The 21,023-nt window shown below is 48.2% G+C and overlaps 1 protein-coding gene across 1 annotated transcript in view; it reads left to right on the top strand.

Annotated features, from left to right (window-relative positions):
• The window catches only part of JPH3 (junctophilin 3), an 87,005-nt gene that overhangs the window by 23,440 nt on the left and 42,542 nt on the right, over positions 1–21,023 (top strand). Inside the window, exon 2 of the mRNA XM_083754525.1 lies at positions 239–1,016. Coding sequence (XP_083610651.1) covers positions 239–1,016 — 778 coding nt within the window. The remainder of the gene's footprint in view (positions 1–238; positions 1,017–21,023) is intronic.

The raw sequence follows: 21,023 nt of genomic DNA, 5'->3' as shown, positions 1-21,023 counted from the left end.
AAAGGGGCATCAGGCTTTTAGAGATGCTTAGGTGGGGCATGGCCAAAAGAAGGTTGGGAACCACTGGACTTGGTGATCCTCAGGGTCCCTTCCAACTCTACAGTGCTGTGATTCTATGAGTTGTAGTCCTGTGAGTGCAAGGAGCTTCCACTTGGAAGGGACTGTGTTGCTCAGAGGGTGCTGCTACCACCAGCCTGCTAACCCACCCCCTTTCCCTTTCCTGCCTCTTTACTCACAGGGACATACCAAGGCCAGTGGCTTGGAGGGATGCGTCAGGGATACGGCGTCCGGCAGAGCGTACCGTACGGCATGGCTGCAGTTATCCGATCCCCACTAAGGACCTCCATCAATTCTCTGCGCAGCGAACACACCAATGGCACAGCGCTGCACCCAGACTCTTCGCCTGCCCTGGCCGGAAGCCCTGCCGTCTCCCGGGGCGGCTTCGTCCTGATGGCTCACAGCGACGCCGAGATCCTCAAGAGCAAGAAAAAGGGCATCTTCCGACGCTCCCTCCTGAGCGGGCTCAAGCTGCGCAAGTCCGAATCCAAGAGTTCCTTGGCCAGTCAGAGGAGCAAGCAGAGCTCTTTCCGCAGCGAGGCGGGCATGAGCACGGTCAGCTCCACAGCCAGCGACATCAACTCCACCATCAGCCTGGGTGAAGGGGAGGCCGAGCTCTCCGTCATCGAAGACGACATCGACGCCACCACCACCGAGATCTACGTGGGCGAGTGGAAGAACGACAAGCGGTCGGGCTTCGGGGTCAGCCAGCGCTCCGACGGGCTCAAGTATGAAGGCGAGTGGGCCAACAACAAGCGCCACGGCTACGGCTGCATGACCTTCCCGGATGGCACCAAGGAGGAGGGGAAGTACAAGCAGAACATCCTGGTGAGCGGCAAGCGGAAGAACCTCATCCCGCTGAGGGCCAGCAAGATCCGCGAGAAGGTGGACCGAGCCGTCGAGGCAGCGGAACGGGCAGCCACCATCGCCAAACAAAAAGCGGAGATTGCAGCTTCCAGGTAAGGCTGCTGCAGGGTTGTCAGAAGAGCGGCAGGAGGGTGTCCTGCGTATATCTGTGGTTCCAGTTTCTGAAGGGAAGGTGGGATGATTGTGTGGGGGACTTCCACCACTGGACTGTGGTGGGACATAATTCATTGGCATCTCTTTGTTATGGATGGTACCACGAGGTGGAATAACAAGGCCAGAACAACAAGTCTGGTCTGTAAGATAGAGGGCAGAACTGCTGTGAACTTGGGCCCTGAACGGAGCAGTCCTGGGTGAAGGCCCGGCTCATTCTTCCTTTTTGCACTGAGCTCCTAATCAAAACTTATATTGCTATTTTGATGCTGCTTCTGCACTGTAATCTGAATGACATGTCGAGGGCTTGGTTGGTCTTTCTGTTTGAGGCTCAGAGCACACAAGGGTTGTTTTTTGGCCATGAGTTAGGAGAAGGGAAGCAAAGATTCCAAATGGAGGGAGAACAAAACAGGAAACGGGCAGTGTGTGAATCTGATAAATGTTCTCAACAGATCAAGATGAGGTTGATGGGAGCAAGGAACCACAGCAGCTGAGCGGACCAAAGAGGGAGATCCCGGGCTGCGCTTTCCTTAAATGAGACAAGCCACACACCCTGAGCCAGCTGATTGGCTGGCCAGGGGATGACGTGGCCCGAGGATTCCCCAGATCGCGCTGGGGCTGGAAGCCAGCCTCCGCGCGCTTGTTGGGGGCGTGAAGCCCGCAACACCACCTCCTCCCGAGGTCGGAAGTGTCTTTCTCAACAGATCAAGATGAGGTTGATGGGAGCAAGGAAAATGGGGCTGGGGAGGAAGAGGGGAGTAGAACCTCAACTTGTGGATCTGCCTCTGTCTGCCTGAAATCCAAGGCAAGATGTTTAAGAGAGACGTGTGGGGTCCAGAATGTGTATAGTTCCCATGCACTTTCATCTGTCCTTAAGACAGGAGGGGGAAGAAGCTGACCCTCCAGATGTTGTCGGACTCTACCTCATTTCAGAAGGAGGCCGCTTGATAGGTGATAGCCCTCTGTTGATGGTCTTGGGCTATAGGCCAGCATTTTAGGCCTGCTGTGTACTTCTTAAAGACACCAGGGTCGTTTCCAGTTTCCCTGTTCATACCACGACAGTCAATGCGACACAATACATTCTTCTGTCCCACACAATGTTCTCTGTTTACTGTAAAGCACAGAAGAAAGCATCAATAACAGTAGGTACAAGTAATGAAGGTAAGCCTAACTATGGCACTTGGCCACAATGTCTGTGTTCCACCACCACTGCTGGGGGTACTATGCCTCTGAATAATACCAGTTTATGGGAATCCCAAGTGGGGAGAGTGCTGCTGTTTCACTCAGGTCCTATTTGGGGGCTTCCTGTTGGGGCATCTGGTTGGTCACTGTGAGAACAGGATGCTGGCCTAGATGGACCTCCTTTGGCCTGATCCAGCTGCAGGGCTCTTCTTGTGATCTTTTAGTGTACCGTGTGTTGGTTCAAATCCTAACTTGGCCATAAGGTTCAGGGGGAGGCTTTGGATAGGTCCCCATCTCACAGCATGGCTTCCTTCAGTAGGTTCATTATGAAGAACCTACTGAAGTTGCTGTTACATTTCCTGTGCTGTGCAAGGTTTTCATGATACATACAATCCAAAGCAAATACCAGTCATCACCTTCCCCTCTAAAAAGTAATAGCTAGTATATTTGCACAGGTATGGGGCTTCCTTCCTAGAACAATGGCGTTTTGTGTTTCAGGACGCCTGGAATTCAAATTTCCTTGAGTCAGAGATTTGAGATAAGGTAGAATGTCCAAAGTTGGAAAAATCCCAGGTGCCCTTTTGCCCAGGTGCCTAAAATGAGACACCTGTGCCTAAGCAATTTGCCATTTTTGCTTCCTGCCCCTGCCAATGTGATCTTGGAATCTGGGGATCTAACATGTTTTTCCATCCCAAGGAGCACACTAGCGCTTGCCTAGAATGGAGAGCAGCATCACGTATCTTAGAAGAAGGCTGAGAATGTCTCTCTCTTTTTTTGGAGGGGGGGGAGAATCATAGCCAACCCTCTCCATTTCTTTCTCAGACAGGCCCTTGAGGATGGCCCCAGTTTTGGGCCTCTCTTCAGCCCACAGCTTCTCTCTGCCAGAGAGCAGGGGACTGCGCGTACCCAGAAAAAAGAAAGTAAAATCAAGCCAGCGCACCCAGGGACAGCACAGACAGTTTCTGCCCAGATGAAGGAGGCTTTCTGAGAAAAAATAATAATTGCTGAGCAATGCTTAGCACCTGTGGGACAGACCCAGTTTTACCCCTATTGTTTAATTACACAGATCTTCCAGTTTTAATTACATTTTCAACACGCACACGCACACAAAAGTCTGTGCTGTGGAACACTGTGATAATTCTTTCTTTCTTTCTTTCTTTCTTTCTTTCTTTCTTTCTTTCTTTCTTTCTTCTAAGGATTTCACACCTTGCTGCCCATCATCATATGCTGGGGCCATAGCTCTCTGTCTTTTTCAGACATGAGGTCCACCTTTAACGCTATCATATAATGTGGAACCCAGTTTAGCTTTTTTAAAACCATGCATTCCCTCTTTTCACATTAATCAATGGCTGCTTGCCGTGATAGCTATGCTGTCCCTCAGCAGTTGCAGGCAATAATGCTCCTGAATACCAGTTGCTGGAAGGCACAGGAAGGGAGGGTGCCCTTGTGCTTGAATCCTGCTCACAGGTTTCCCACAGGCATCTGGTTGGCAACTGTGACAACAGGATGCCAGACTAGATGGGCCATTGGCTTAGGTCTTCTACTTACTAAATTTAAATACTGCCCTTCATCCGAGAATCACAGGGTGGTTTATCATATAAAACACAAAAGGACATGATGACCTGATAACAAACAAAACGATAGCCCTTTCCGCGCACACAGTTTAGAAGGCCAAGGCTTGATCCAGCAGGCTCTCTTTATGTTCTTAATCCAGTGATGGCCAAACTTGGCCCTCCAGCTTCTTTGGGACTACAACTCCCATCATCCCTAGCTAACAGGACCAGTGGTCAAGGATGATGGGAATTGTAGTCCCAAAACAGCTGGAGGGCCAAGTTTGGCCATCCTTCTCCCTATTACCTTTTCAGCCCATATTATCTACACCGCAGCCAGGCACTTTAACAGCTGTTCCTTCTCCAGACAGAACCATGGTGGTTGGTTTACGTGTGGTGGGGAAAGAGGGGTAGAGATTTCTAACAGCAAACTCATTGCAACCACACCAAAGTACTTTCCCGGTGTCTTTTGAGGAAACCAAGGCTGTTGAGTCTGTATACAGCCGGTATAAATATGACAAGTAGGCTTACCAGTACCTTCTTTTTCTCCCAGCCTTTCCACATATCCTTAAAAATATCAGTTGTTGTGGTGTCCTGGTATGGCCCACCTTCGAGGAGTCTGTGGCCCACTTGTGGCCATAACTCACTACTTGAAGACCAGCATGCTGTAACAGCTGGAACAAGTTTTCCAATGTGCTCTCTTCTCAATGCATTTTAACGACAGGAATATTTCCATCCACTCAGATTGGGTTTCGGATGATGGTGGGTGAGTGGAGGAGAGTCCTCAGCATGACCCACTTTCCGTAATCTCTCTCATCTTGTTTCTTCATGTGTGAGTGTGTGACTCATCTGGCTGCCTCAATGCCTCTTTGTATGATTGAGATTCAGGGGTGATAATCTCATGGTTTAAACTCCAGCAAAGCAGTTGTATCATCCGTCTTCTGTCTCGGTGTTGTTATACTGGGGCTGTTATTCTGAGAACAACCTCTGGCTGGCTGGGGTTCAAGGCTCCTACAATATCCTCTTTTGACTGTGGTTCCTTTTGCTGGGTCACAGGTTGCTTTGAGGCTAGCTAGAGTAAGGTTACCAGATGTTTTTCAATGAATCCGGGGACACTTTTTTTAAAAAAGAGAGAGAAAAAAGTTATTAAAAAAGAAGAAGTAATATCTTCTCTTCTGTGGTCTCCTCTGTCGCATGGCCTTCCTCTGGGCCCCGGCCATGTGTCCTTGCCCTCCTGGTGCTCTCCTACCTCTCCTTCTCAGCGGTGGCGGCAGTGGCGCAACAAAGTCGGGGCTTCTTTCTTTTTTCTCCTTCTTCTTTCTTTCTTTCTCTCTCCTCCTTCTCCGTCTCCTCTCCCCTTTCCTTTTGCATTGGCTCCAGGTTTTTCCTGGCCCCGGAACGCCACTGGGCAGTCAGCTGGGTGGCCAGCGCTCTCGCTCCCAGCTCAATTTGGGTTGCGGGGGTGTGTGTGTCGGTGGCTCCCCCAGTTGATGCACCGGGCATCCCCGGCTCCCCTTTGGTAGTGGCGGCGGCAGCGGCAGTCTCAGCAGCCCAGAGCCAGCCTGGTAGCTTCAGGAGTTGCTTGCTGCTGTGGCGCCCGCCATGTTGCCTCACCGGAAGCCCCCATAGGATGTGTCTTGTGCCGTTGAACCAATCACGCAGCAGTCATTCCCTACTAAGAAATCTACAACACTTAAAATATAAATCCGGGGACATTAAATGAATTCTGGGGACATTCCGGGGATGGATTTGTCAGGGGACAGATTTGTAAATCTGGGGACTGTCCCCAGGAAACAGGGACATCTGGTAACCATAAAATATAGCCCTTTTAGCAGGGCTGAGGCCCTGCTCCTCCACAGTCAGCTAGAATCAGTGTGGCTCCACATGACCTATAATATAGCCTTACATCCTCCTTATAAACTGCAGTGCTAACCAAGGGTACCAAAGGAGCTTGCAGGTGTATTCTCAGATCCACTGTCTATAATCGTTGAGAATTCTTGGAGAAGAGGTGAGGTCCCTGCAAAATGGAGGTGGGCAAATATTGTCTGTCCCTATTTTCAAAGTGGGGTGGGAGGAGACCCAGGAAACTACTGACCAGTCTGCTTCACATTGATACCAGGAAATGTCCTAGAACAGATGATTCAACAGTACATTTGTGAGCACTTAGAAAAGGATGCTGTGATTATTAAGACTGAACATGAGTATCTCAAAAACAAGCCATGCCTTTTTTTTTTTATAGAGTTATAAGTTTGGTGGATCAGGAGAATGCTGTGGATGTAGTATATCTTGATTTTAGTAAGGCTTTTGACAAAGTTCCCCATAATATAAACATCCTGGACAAAGGAATTGAGGGGATGCTCATCAAATTTGCAGTTGACGCCAAACTGGAAGGGGTAACTAATGTCGACTAATATTGAACAGATCTTGGATGGCCATCTGTCATGGATGCTTTACTTGAGATTCCTGCATTGCAGGGGGTTGGACTTGATGACCCTTTAGGTCCTTTCCAACTCTGCAGTTTGATGATTCTATGAATCCCCAATGGCACAGTAAAAGAGGAAATGCAGGCTACTTTCGAAGTAACAGGAACCATTTTTGTTCCTGCATTTTCACTCCCTTGCAACTAGATCATAGGAATGCAGGAAGCTGTCTTATCCCATTGATTCATCTAGCTCTGTATTGGCTACACTGACCACCACCAGCTCTCCAGGTGCATTGCAGTAGTCCAGCCTTGAGATTACCAATGCAGGAATCAAAGTACAGTGGTACCTCTGAATACGTATGGGATCCATTCCGGAGCCCCGTTCACACCCTGAAGTAAACGTAACCCGCGACTGCGCATCTGTGTGTGTGCGGGTCACGTTTTGCTGCTTCCGCGCATGAGCATGATGTCATTTTGAGCGTCTGTGCATGCGCGAGCGGGGAAACCCGTAAGTAACGCGCTCCGTTACTTCCGGGTCGCCGCGGAGCGCAACCCCAAAACATTTAACTTGAAGCTACTTCAACCCGAGGTATGACTGTAGTGAGTGCATCCTGGAATTGCCGTTGCTGGTTTACCAGTGCAAACTGGCCAAAGGTGCTCCTGAATTAGCTATCCTTCTGCTTCTTCCAATGCAGCCTAAAACCCATTTTTCTCCACGTGAAAAATGTTCCTTTCAGTGGCGTAGCGTGGGTTGTCAGCACCCGGGGCAAGGCAAGTAATTTGCGCCCCCTAACCCGTGGATTTGCGCCCCCTAACCCTAACCCCCAGATGTTGCGCCCGGTGCGGCTGGGCCCCCCTGCACCCCCCACCCTGCGCCACTGGTTCCTCTCCTTTCCTTCCATTCTTAAGAGAAACACTTGAACATGTGCGAAGAATGTCAACAGTCGGTGTGCAGGGGAGAGCAAGCTAATGATATTTTCAGGACACTGTAACCCCAAAAAGAAATTGAGCAATTCTTTCCACAGACAACTTGTTGGATTTATGCAAAAGTTCCTGGCAGGTGAATGTGGCTATCCTAGCAGGCCTCATAAATCTCACAAAACTCTCACTCAGATTGAGGAGAGGGAAACAATTCCTTGAATCCTCGGAAGTGCCTTTCTGCATCATGTGGTGCCTTGCAGGGAAGCTGGCTTCTGCTTGCAACACATTCTTCTCTGGATTTTTTTTCTGAATGAGACTGGAATGAATGAGGATGGGAAAGGAGGAGGGGTTGAGTGAGCATTCCAGCTTTACTGGATTAGATTAATTGTATGTTTCAATCATGTAGAAGATGGATGCTTAAAGCCCTTTATCAGCAAGCTGCTGGCTCCCTTATCTGCAGCCGTGAATGAACCCTGTGGGTTATGCTAGCTTTTGTGTCCAATGGATTAAGTATATTTGCAAAAATTGTTGTCAGAACTGGAGAGAAAACAGATTGTTGAACATGGCTGAGGCTAGATCTCCTCTCTCTGGCTTTGGTTGCAGATTTTCCATAGTGAAGGGATTGTGGGTGGGTCCAGTTGGGAGAAGAAGAAGAAACCCATCTTCCACCAAGAAGATGACACAATTTCCATAGACTTTATTAACACAGATGCTGTCTTGGTGTTTGCATCATGGGGTTGCAAAACAGCCAGATAGGTGAATACAGAGCAGGTAATGTGGTTGATTTAAGGATTGACAAACAAAGTTTTAATCTGTGGGGGAGATCATTTCTTCCACGTATGCAGGAATATACAGTGGTACCAAAGTACTTAATTTGTTCCGGAGGTCCGTACTTAACCTGAAACTGTTCTTAACCTGAAGCACCACTTTAGCTAATGGGGCCTCCTGATGCTGCTGCGCCACTGGAACACGATTTCTGTTCTCAACCTGAAACACTATTTCTGGGTTAGCGGCGTATGTAACCTGAAGCGTATGTAACCTGAAGCGTATGTAACCTGAGGTACCACTGTATACTTAATGTCCCCTGCTCCCCCCCCCCCCGGCAGGAGTTGTGGTGAGGACACACTTTTCAGTTTCCATGTACCCTTGTGTCCCTGGAGGTGTAGCACAGAGGATGGGCCATTTGCCTGATGAGGCCTGAGATAAAATGTGCCAACCTTGATCCTTCCAGAAGCAGGAGCATATAGTAAAGGTGACATGGGGAAGGCTTTCCCCAGACCCAATGGGAAAAAGCCACCCCCACTCAAAACAAAACCCTTAAGACCCTCTGAGCTCCTGTGATCTCTTTGTTCATCACTGTGGGCCATTCCTGCATGTCACATCCCATAATATGAACCTTTCCCTTCAGCTCAGAGGGCAGCCGACACAGGCCTGAGCCCCACCCTGTCAGTGCCTCTGTTAGTGGCATTCCCCACTCCTCTGCCCAGAAGAACCCTTAGCCCTTTGAAAATGGGTTAGCCGTCCAGGCACCACCAGCTTCCTGAATGTGCTCTGGTCTTGGAAACACCAACATCGCCCTTCCCAAGAGGCAAATTAAACAGCTAAAAGAAAGACCAGGTCACTTGAGATTCCTTCCTATGGGAGCTCTTATGGCAGAGCGAGTCATTAATGTGCTGTGTGTGGACTGGGTCATTTGCGCAGGCAGCAGGAAGTAGTGGAAGGGGCCAGTTGTGCTGCTGAGGCCAGTAGGCAGATCATGGGCAAGCAGGGTCTGAGGCCAGAGATTCCTTGGAAGGCGTGGTGGGAGAGAGCGGGAGCTGGAGAGCCACTTTTTAGTCTGTGGGAGCCCAGAGAGAGCTGCATGGAGACATGGAAGATGGTTGGGGAGGAGCAGTGGGCATTGGACAGGGTTGACCCAGTTCTTGTCAGAAGAGGCCATGAACAATAAACGGGGCCTAAGCATAAATACAGTAGCCAGGATTGGTGACAGCTGCTGGAGCATAGTACTCTTAATTTCAGGGTTGTGGGTTGAAGCCACATGTTGAGCAAAAAGTTTCCTGCATTGCAGGGGGTTGGACTAGGTGACCCTTGTGACCCTTCCAACTTTACAGTTCTATGAATCTGTCATGTTCAAGAAGGGAGGGCTGAGTACCAGTATTCAAAGAGAACCAAACTGAAGGTCTTCCCAAATATGCCCACAGTCACACTTGCCGCTGCTAACAAGTTCAAAATGAGTACTTTATTTTCTCTGTATAAGCTAAATAAGGAGAAGGGGTAACACTCTGTTTTGTTGTAAAGAGATCTTTACTCCCAGGTGTCTGATAATTAAAAATTCTTGTTCGGATAAAACTGAGGAAAGAGCACAGGAAGCAGAAGTGTTGCCTTTCTTTTTTGTGTATCTTGCAAGCCTTTGTGCACATATGTATATTTCAGTTTGACAGATTAATTGTTTGTACAAGAATATTTTGCAATAATGTTCTCTTCCTGCTTGTGGTGATGCTTGTATTATTTATGTGTCCCCCATTTTTCTCCTCTTTGTAAGTTATTTCTTTTCTTTTCTGTATAATTTTAAAAGTAATATTTTAAAAATGGGGGGGGGGAGGGAGTTTCCTATCATGCTGTCCAACAAAGGTGCTGGCCGACATTTTCGCCCAGGACTTTTTGCCACTGCTCCTGAATAGATGTAGTGAAGGAGGAGGGGGAGAGGAAAGGAAGGAGAAAAACAGAAAGAGAAGGAGAGAAATAAAGAAAGCAGCTCTACTGAGAATAGAAGCTTGTGTTCCCTTTTCCTTGGGGCGGGGGGACTGCCACGGTGTGGCCAGGCTCCTTCACTATCTTAAAAGCTCCTTGCTAGTCCTTTATGCCTTTCGCGTTGATGAAGACGAGAGTGGGGTGGGGGAGGGAAGAGTGGAGAGATGCTTCAGGGACGTGCGCTGCTGTTGCGCATGAGCAGTGGCCATGTAAATAACATGTTTTCCTAGGTGTTTTCCGCCCAATTGCTCAGAGCATGGCCCAGCCGCTTTTTAGCCTGCCACAGAGCTTTCAGCATCCCCCTATAATGGGTGTTTGCCCAGTGGCTATGTTGTCCCCTTTTGCAGATGGAGAATGGAGCGGGAGGAGCAGGAGCAGGAGCAGGAGGACGAGGCAGTCGTGGCTCTGGCCTTGTGAGCTGGTCTTCAGTGGCTCGCAAAAAGAACTCAGTTTAGCACCGAGAGTCCATTCAACAGGATCTGTTTTTAATGCTTTGATAACTGTTTTGAGGCTGCTTTTGAAAGATCATGCTTGATGTGTTCTCTGACAACCAAACTAAAAGTGGGGAGGGGTGGAGGGTTTTTTATTTTATAAAAAATGTGCAGCTAATGGAATTCTGCTGAGCAGAAAGTAAATGTTTTAGAGATGTGCGCACATGCAGTTGTTTCATATGCAGTTACAGTGGCAAAGCATCTGTTTGCTGGTGGGAGGCTTGCATTTTTATAAGGGCACCAGAACCTGCCTTATACTGAATCTGACCATTAGTCTCTCTAGTTCAGTACAGTCATACCTCGGGTTACAGACGCTTCAGGTTGTGCGTTTTCGGGTTACGGATGTGCTGAAACCCGGAAGTACCGGAATGGGTTACTTCCGGGTTTCGGTGCTTGCGCATGCGCAGAAGCACTAAAATCACGCTTTGCGCATGCACAGAAGCGCCGAATCACAACCCATACATGCGCAGATGCAGCACTATGGGTTGCAAATGCTGTGGTTTGCGAACATGCCTCCCGCACGGATCACGTTCACAACCCGAGCATCCACTGTATTGTCTTCTCCAGTAGTAGCCAACACAGTGTCCTCTAGATGTTGTTGGACTACAACTCCTGCCATCCCTGACTATTAACCATACTGGCTGAGGCTGATGGGAGTTGTAGTCCACAGCATCGCCACATTGCCTCCCCTTGATCCATATTGACTGGCAAGAACTCTTCAGTTGCATCTTTGACAACCCTGCCAGCAGGTGCCGTGATTAAATTCAGAGACTTTTCGTGTGCAAGGCAGCTGTTTTACCACTGGTCTATGGCCCTTCCCTTCAAGGTATAAATAAACCAGTATGTTGACTGCCTAGAAGACTCAGAAGTATTTGTTTTAACACTGAGAAGATGCAATGGCATAATTAATTTGAGTCAGTTTTCACTGGCAGGGCAAAGCCTTTGGATAGGTGCAGATGTAAAAATGGTGGAGGGGTAATAGCTGAGCCCAGGACTGACCTGCTGGGAGCCTGAAGGGCCCTACCCTGCTTCTCTCCACCTAGCTTGTGGCAGGGCCTGACAGGCTCCATAAAGGACTGCTGCCACTGCTACTGCTGGACAGAGAGGGCTCCGTTTTTGTTTTGTTTTTAAATTGTTTTTATTTTTTATCTATGTCATTTTAAACTGTGATTTATATTAACGCTGTATTCTTAGTTTTAGATTTTATGATGTATGCTGAAATTGTTTTCCATTTGGGTGTGTACTTTTTGATGTGTTTTATTTATTGTTTATGACTTTTGTTATGTTGGTAATTATGTAAATCTTGTCATGTTGCAAGCTGCCTTGAGCATTGTTTTAAGTATGGAAAGGTGGCATACAAATAAGATGATGATGATGATGATGATGATGATGATGTGCAGAGTGCATTCCTCTCCCTAGTGCATAATCACAGCCATCTACCTCACTGCTGGTATTGTCAGGAGGGACTGACTGAGTCCCAAGTCAATCTGAGGCCCAGCATTTCTAACTTTAGAGGTGCCGGTGCTGATGCGGAGAGACAGAAGGAGAGGAAGGCCAGTTCTCAGCCTGCAGTGCTGGACAGTGAAAATGCTTGGTTTCCATTCCCCTCTTTGGCCTGGATCCATCCATTTGAGGTCATGGATCAGGAAGGAGCACCAGACAACGTTAAGGTGAACCAGGTCAGGGATAAACTGGATTCCAGAGAGGCCACCCAAGCATGAAAGTTCATCTTTAAGAAAAAGCGGCAGTGAGCCATGTCCCGCCCTGACCTATTTAAAACAGCAGAGCGAGAGTGCCTATTAGCGCAGGCAGCTAAATGGGATGGACGCAGCTGGTGGCTGTGAGCAGAAAGGGCGCCCATTCATAATTCATGGGCCTCCCTGGTTTGTGAATGAGAAGTGGGAGGGGGCAATGCCATGGGATTGGCACTGCCGCCACTCGGGGATATGACCTACATCGAGAGCTAAGGGGCTGTGGGCTCCATGGGTTCTTTTGAGCCACAGCTTAGGGAGAGCACTGCAGCCACCCTCATGTCTTGCTTCTGAACTTCCCATTGGGAGATCTGCTTAAAACTAGGATGCTGGACTATGATAGGCATTTGGCCTGATCGAGTTGCAGGATCCTTCCAACACTTATTCTTTCCAGAGGCATTGAATGTCCGTTGCTGGGAATCACAATTGCGGAGACCCCTGTTGCACTCAGGTCCTGCTAGTAGGCTTCCCACAGGCATCTAGCTGACCACTGTGATCACAGAATGCTGGACTAGATGTGCCTTTGGTCTGAACCATCAGAACTCTTCCGATGTTCTTTAGGCCAGGACAATGCGAAACAGTGGAAAGAGTGCTGCTGAGCATGTGCAGAGCAGTTTCTGTTAAGTTGTGGGTGAACATATCAGATGACACAGCAGTTCTTCAAACAGCTCTTCTTTATTCAGATGCCAGAACAGAACTGAACTGAGGAGCTTAGTCAGCCTGCTTATATAGAGCTCCAAAACAGCGTAACTGTTGCAACTTTCTAAAACTATCCAATCACTGAATGTCACTTTCGATCCTTCATTTCCATAACTATCTACAGTATCCTCCTGCTGGCCCAGGGTGAGAACTTCAGTACATAACAGTTTCTGTCAGCATGGAGTAACCCAGGTTTCCAAGTTTAAAGGTGTGGTTCCCAGGATGCTGTTGAGCTCTGGTGCTGTGCAGCTGGTCCAGGCATTTCTGCTTTATTTCTTTTGGTAATATTCTTTAGAAACTCAAAGCTGCTTACACCATGAAGGAATAAAAACCACAGTTTTAAAAAGCAAAACAAATGCAAACATTCATTTTTAAACAAAACAAATGCCAATAATATCACAGAGAGCAGCAGCACGCAATAATCAAGATATAAAAACTATTGTTTCTCAGCTGAGAGCTTTCTGAAGCAGCGTGTCTTAGCCACAGCCTCAAGAGTGTCAGGGCCTGGCACAGCTTCTTAGGAAGGGCTCTCCAAAAAATGGATTACCTGCTCCTTGTAGCTCCCCAGTCAGACAAATTCTGGTTACATGGCTGTGGTCCAGAGGCGGAAACTAGTGCTGAATGCAGCTGCCATCTTGATAAGTGGGGCAGGGAGCCCAATGGGACTGTGTGATTGGCATTGACCAAAAACAAGGCCTTTGCAGTGGTGATTCCCTGTCTGTGGAATGTTCTCCTGGGTGAGGTGCACTGATCTTCATTATGGAAAGTTAAAAACAATCCTGTTTACTCAGGCATTTGATGGCTGGGAGATATTAGCTATGGCAACCCTGGAATTAATAACTGTGAGAGTATCTGGTTGGTTTTTAAATGCTTTTAGATTGTTTAAGATTGTTTTAAATATATGTTTAGTTTACTTTGAATTGTATTGCTTTCACAATTTGCTGTTTGCCATCCTGAGCTCCTTTGGGTGGAAGGATGATTTAGAAATGTAAGCTAATAATAATAATAATAATTCTGCATTGGTACCTGGATCAAGGCCTCGGGCTTCTGGCCTATCATGGTTCACCATGCATGAGCATTGTGCTGGTGTGGACTACCTTATTCCTTCCAGTTCATTCCCGCAGGGTTCGTTGTTTATTGCTCCTTGAAAGCCATAATCACTAGGGAAATGGTTGGCTTAGAGTGTGCACCCTTTTGGTAGTAACAACCCACGACTCCAGGCTTAGACATAACAGGAAGCCAAGTCTCTCATGTGAAAATATGGGGAACCAGGAAAAAGAGAAACAGAGAATCTGAAACGGAAAGTGTTGTCCACCCTTAGTATGAGGCAGCCTCCAGATGTTCCAAGCAGTAATCACTAAACTTGGCCATAGATTGCAGAGATCTAGTGCTCAGTGCCACTGTAAAAGATGCAAAAGTCCACTTTCCTCAACGCAAAGGGAATGCAAAGATTTCCTGTTCCCATAGCATTACTACAGCCACAAGGACACCACTTTCATATAGGACTGTATTCTGAATGAGTGCCGATCAGCATTCCATTATCAGCTTCCAGTGACTTTATCTTCAGCATGGGGGGGGGGGACACTTAGATTTTGAGTGGAGGGAGTCAAAACAAGCTTTTACCTGCTCAGGTGATATTGTAAGTGTCAAGCCGTGCTCCCAGGTCCTTCCAAATTTTGGGGGGAGAGAGTCTCGGGAGTGAGAATCAGTTGTTGTCATGGCTTAAGGAAAATAAGAGGGGGAGAGAGCATGTCAAGGGGGGGGTGGCATTCCTGTTCTTTTTGTTAGGAACGAAGCAATTGTGTGCCTGTAAGTGGGGGCGGGAGCTAAGCACAGGAAGGGTTTTTTTATTATTTATAAATTTTTATTAAAGTTTCCATAATTTTTATAACAACGAAAACAAAACAAAGCAATACATTAGACACAACAAACAAAAAACAAGTACAATTTCAAAATCTTATTTTCTTATAGTTTACTTCCCCGACTTCCTCATACCTCCCCTTTCTGTATTCCGATTTCTAATCAATTATTCAGCAAATCCTTCCCTTATAGCACAGGAAGGTTTGTGGCTTTACAGCACCATCTCCCCTTTCCTTGAATGCCTCCTCCTCCTTCCTCTTCGTCCCTGACAAAAGAGGGTCAGATGATAACCACCGTCGGATGTGATTAGGATCAGCTGCTGCATCCTTCCGTTTCGTTGGCAGGCTGGAGAACATGGGCTTCTCCACTCTGACTCATTCACAGTGTGGGCCCTGCTTCCACCTTGGGGCCATCGAGGCTTCTGTGAATGGCACAGAGCAAAACTGACGTCTCTAGCTGGACTCCGTCAGTGCTAGGAAGGCCCAGTGGTGATGGGAACGTCGGGTAGCCCTCTCCAACTGCGCCTATCTGCTACTAGTGGTATTTGCTTACTTTCAGTGTTGCTGTTCTGCCTTTATGCTTGAGAGTAGGCTCCCAGGGCAGCTGGCAGTAAATGAAAATGGACGCATAAATAATAACAGCGGCAGCTTATGAACGCCTTTTTTAGCTGAGAGGAAAGGCTAGGAAGAAGTGGCATGGCAGAAGTTTATGAAGTTATTCATGGCATGGAAAAAGTAGAAAGAAGAGAGTTTTTCTCTCTCTCAAATAACACTGGAACTTGTGGACGTCCAAGGAAGCTGAATGTTGGAAAATTCAGGACAGATAAAAGGAAGTACTTTTTTCACACAGAGCATAGTTAAACTATGGAACTCACTCCCACATGAGCCAGTGATGGTGCCAATTTGAATGGCTTACAAAGAGGAATGGAGGTAAAAGGCTGTCCTCTCCCCAGGAGATGAGTGAATCAGCTTTTGTGAGCAAGAGCTCACGATAAAATGTTCATCTTCAGTGTGCAACAAGTTTCTCTGGAGATGTCTTCATTACCTGCTAAAGCCTCTTGTTCCTTGTCCTGCAGGGGGCACAACGACCTGCTGACACCCCCAGCAAGTTGCTATTGCATTGGTGTCTACAAGCTGATCTGGGATCATATGAGAAATTGTTAGGAGGCTTTTAGTTGCCTCCTCCTGCAGTGTGACATCAAGGACTCTCTGGCCCTACGTGGGGTCTCTCGCTGAAGGGAGCAAAGGCAGCCAGAGTAGTGGCTGCAGAGGGTCTGGCTTCAGCAGGGTGGCACAAGGAGCACAATTGTGCTGTTGCCATGCAGAAAGCCACTTCCTCCTCCTCCTCCTCTTTCCTCACCCTAAACTCCTGTGTTAACAAGCCATGGACACAGAATACAAAATCAGTGCTGCAGAGTTTGCCTGCCAGCAGCACGCCAAAGGCTGGACTGTCTGTTGATTTGCTGTTCTGTCACCTGGGGATGAACAACACAACATAGGATTGTTTCTACCAGAAAGAGAAGGGGAGAGTTGCAGGCCCCCTCAAAGCAAATGTTTTCGAGAGCAGAAGGCATCTTCAGCTGCCTGGAGAACCCATGGCTCAAAGACTCTTCCATGTCAGGGAGAAAGACTGAGATGGGGACTCACTCGTTACACAGTGAGAGGCTGGGCTTGGGGATATTATTTCTTTTCAATAAGGAGCAAGATACATGTACTGCGAGGCAGCAAAGCAGTGGAAGAAAAGGATCCTCCTTGTTTAAATCCTGGGCTTTGGCACAGCTCCCTGACCAGTTGCTGGGGGCTAACATCAGGGTGCTCCCCTCGTTCTCACTGCCAATTCATCTGTCCTCTATGTGCATGCAAGGAGGGAGGGCTTCTCTACACTTACATTTTGCCCTGCTATTTCCAGGCACAGCTCTTGAGTTTTAAAGCTCCATGTCCAAATGTTCTTCCCTCCCCCCCTCCCCCCTGGAAAACCCGCTTTTTAAAGCAGAATCAGAGCAAACATCAGTCCAATTTTCTGTGGATTGACGTTTGCTCCAATTGAGCTTTAAAGAGCAGATTTTTGCGCGGAAAGCTCTGGAGGGTGCTCAGAGACAGACTTTTATATTGCGAGCCATGCCTGGAAAGAGCAGAGGAAAGGTAAGTATGGATAAGCCTTAGTTGTTCTGGGTATCATTTTCTGTGAATAAATACTGTTTTAACTCTTTTTGGAGTTAAATGTTGAAGATAAGGTAGGTCCCTTCAGGTCAGCTTGCCCAAGGCAGCCACCAAAAACAAAAGAAAACCTTTGCATATGGTAATAACCAACCGGTGCCACTTCCTTCCCATCCATGACAATGTGTTGTGTCTTTGGGGCCTCAGGAGAAAGGATGTTGAGCTAAGCAGAGCACGGTTCTGACCCAGCAGTGCATGGCAAGTCTTGTGTTTTTATGCAACCCAAGATCAGGGAGCTCCATAGCTCAGCGGTAGATTGTGCAGATGGACCCAGGTTCAACCCTGGCATTTCCAGATGGGGTTGAGAATGTCCCAGACCCTGGAGAGCCATTGCTGCCAGTTAGCATAGGCAAAAAACTGAGCTAGGTGGACTAGGGCAAGGCAGCTTTCTCTGTTCCTAATGAGGCAGGCCAGCAGTTTCAAGCCTTTGCTGTTATGAGCCTCCCCAGTAAGAATGATCAGGGGAAGGAAGGAAGGAAGCAGGCACCACAGGCCCCTTCCCCAGGCCCACACGGCGAGGGTCTCACAGAGCTGGGGAAATCTTCCTGGGGAGGGTGTGGCTGAAAAGGGAACAGTTTGGAGCGGAACGTTCTGTCTCTTCGAGTCTTTGGGTGTTTTTAAACAACAGGGCCAGATGGAAGCAGGCAGCAGCGGCGCGGCAGGGTAGCGAGACAGGAAGGAGAAGAAGGAGAAGAAGCTGACGGTGATTCACTCTTGGCACTGAACCACTTTCCAAAGAAGGAAGGCAGCAGCGTGAGAGAGAGAGAAAGGGATGGGCAGGGAGCAAGAGAGGCCTTTAATCCCTCCTCCTTGGATCCAGGCTAAGCCACTAGATCCGGCTGTGCCTTCCTCCTTCTCTCCACCTCTTCATCACTGCCACTTGCTTGCTGACGCCGCTCCTCCCCCACCCCCACCCCATCTCTCAGCTCCCCTCCCTGGCAAAGACAATGCAGTTCAGATGGATGGCACACATGCACTTAGCTAATAATTCTGTCATTCTGGTTATAGTGGGATGGAGATGGGCTGGCATTTTAGGGCAAGGAAGGAAAGGGGTTGTGGGGGGGTTTTTTTGGCAGGGAAGGAAGCAAGAGATCCTGCTAGTTTGGAAGATGAGGATCAGCCACATTCGAGACAAAATTTGCCAGAGAGCAGGTGTTCTTGTACAGCATTTGCTGCAATTATTTCTGGAATAGTGGTTGCTATTGTTAAATTCGCAGTAACTACCATGTTGTCATCGGTGTAGGAGAGTCACCTCTTTTTGGGCTGAATGGAAGGGACTTGTGCCTTTGTTCAGCATATTGTTATGTGCTGCTGGCTGGAAAGAACATCCAGGGGTGCACAGCTGACCCAGATTTTGTTTCCTTGCTGGAAGGTCAAGGGAGGGTGTTTTTGTGTGTGTGTGTTTCTTATAGACAGGTCCTTGTAGGCCTGCTTTTACCAACCTAGTGCTGTCCAGATATTTTGGACTATGACTCTCAGCTTTACTGCAATAAAAGCCCCAGCCATATAGCAATATATACCCATTTATTGGTTGATATTTGTCACTTATTATGATGAACAAATGAAGGCTCACCGTACATAGAAGGGGTAGCTGCCCTCTCCATCCTTCCTCCTTACATAGTGCCTCTGGAAGAGGAATAAGGTGACCAGAGAGCTTTCCTGCACAGGGACATAGCTTTTAATCTCTCTGTCTTGCTTAAGAGGCTCTGGGAGGCTCTCACAAAATCTCATGGGGCCACCTGAGTTCCTGTAAGATCTCGCTAGAGCCTTTGGTGGGAAATAATGGAGGAGGATCTGAAATCACACTTGTCAAACACTGATATTTACTCAGAAGTAAGTCCCATTGAATTCAGTGGCACCTACTCCCAAATAAGTGTGCAGAGGAGGGTGACCAAGATGCAGGCATGCCAACTCTAGGGCCTTTGGCTCCCTCAATATTTGTTGGAAGGGGGCCAGGCCCTCTCAACATTGAGGGGGTGGAAGAGGTTGAGCACAGAGCCAAGCATGGCGCAGCTTCAGTGGCTGGCTCCTCCAAAGTGCTCAGATTCCTCCCAACAATGTGGTGTGTGTGTGTGAGAGAGAGAGACGTCACATGTGCGTGTCGCGTGCTGGACCCCTTCAGTCTTGGGGGTAATATGGTGTATCTGCCAACATGATAAAGGGTCTGGAAACCAAGCCATATGAGGAATGGTTGAAGGAACTGGGTATGTTTAGCCTAGAGAAGAGAAGACTGAGAGGAGATATGATAACCAGATTTATGAAGGGCTGTCATGAGAAAGCTCCCCCCCCCCCCCGTCGCTCTGGAGGGGAGGACCCGAACCAATGGCTGCAAGTTACAAGAAAGGAGATTCCGGATAAACATCAGGAAGAACTTTCTGACAGCAAGAGCTCTGACTCTATAATTCTATCATTCTAAGTGTGCAGGCAACCTAAGCAGCTGTAAACAGATGGGCATGTACAAAATATTTGTTTTAAAAAAAAACACACGCAAAACTCTCTAATCCCTAAGATTGGTGACTAGGAGGATGTGTATTATTATTATTATTAGCGATGGCTGGGATAAGATGAGTTATTAGGGGGAGCTCATTTAAAATGTGGAGCTCATTTTAGTTCTGGAAAAGTCTCATGACAAAGAGAAAATCAGGTCTGAAGATAGCATTTGTTATGGGCGGCATAAGCAAAATCAGGTGAATGTGGCTGATGTGGACATATGATGCACCACAGAATGAGACCCAGGTTTCGGTTCCAATGCTGCTGCCTTTTAGCAGAGGGCCCTTTGCATGGAATCACATCCCTCTACACACACACACACACACAGAGAGAGAGAGAGAGAGAGAGAGAGAGAGAGAGATGATTTTACTGTACAAAGAGCAGAGACAGCAAAGCTGCCTTCTCTGCAATTTCGTGAAGAAAGAGGAGCTCACCTCCTACTCCCAGAGCTGCTTCTTTTCAGGCCTCTTGGCAACCGTACCTGTATTTCTGGGTTTCTCTCCTCTCTGTCTTTCTTTTTTTCTTTCCTTCCTTCCTTCCCTATGGGGGCTGGGGGTGGCTCTGTGACAAGTTAAATAGGAGTAGGTGGAACAGGAGGGCTGTGCTTTGAAAGAGGTAGAGCTTAAAATGTCCCTTCTTGTTCTTACACAACTGCATAGCCAAATGAGGGCAGGTGCCTGCCTTAAGTAGCCAGGACCTGTTTGCCAATGGGCAGTGGTTGGAAGGAAGCTCACCATTCCCGACACCAGTTTCTAACCTCTGCCCTCTGACATTTGAGGGCGGAAAATAAGGTGCCGCACTTTATACTAAGGTTTAACTAAGGAAGGTAGGGAGGCTGGCGAATTGTGTATGGGAATGCAAAGAAACAATAAAAGCAACTGTGGTTTTGAAATGGATAGTGTTATTTGTGAGTTTCAGGCACACACACAAACATGGCTCATTGCATCCGATGGAATCCAAACATTGGCAAAGCCTGTCTCCTCCATGCTGCGAAACCTCATTTGTAACCATCATGCCAAATTGAGTGCAGTCAGGCAGTGGCGGAGCAAGCCGATCGGGCACCTGGGGCAGCGTGTGTGCCCTGCATCCAGGGACGGGGCCAGCCACTTGCGAGGTGGGGTGAGCTGGGGCAGGAAGCTCTGTGGGGTCTCTGAGGAGTCTGCCTGCCTCCTCCCACTCAGCCACCCTACAGCTCAGGGGGAGGCAGCAGGCGGACCATTTGGGCACCCAAGCCACCGCATCACTCCCAGGAGAGACACATGGCTTGGGCGTGCTGCAGGCCCCTGCGGTGCGTGCCGCCCAGCATTTTGTCACCCCCTCAGTGGTGACACCTGGGGCAGATCACCCCCACCACACACCCCTTCTTCCGCACCTGCAGTCAGGCCAAAGTCACGTTTTGACCCGCCATCTTGATTTAAAAAGGTGCTGGGTGTCTGTACAGACTAGGAGCCCTGACTCGTGGCGATCTCTCAAGAGGCAGCCAAACCTATTCTCCAAAATATATAGTAGAGTGGAAGCCGCCTTAGACTAAGTCAAACCAATGGTCCATCTAGTTCAGAACTGTGTACTGGTAACAGCGTTCCAAGGTTCCAGGTGAGGGGGGGGGTGTCTTTCCT

The sequence above is a fragment of the Podarcis gaigeae genome (assembly GCF_964106915.1).
Source record: "Podarcis gaigeae genome assembly, chromosome: 8".
Classification (NCBI taxonomy): Eukaryota; Metazoa; Chordata; class Lepidosauria; order Squamata; family Lacertidae; genus Podarcis; species Podarcis gaigeae.
This window is presented reverse-complemented; position numbering and strand designations above follow the sequence as displayed.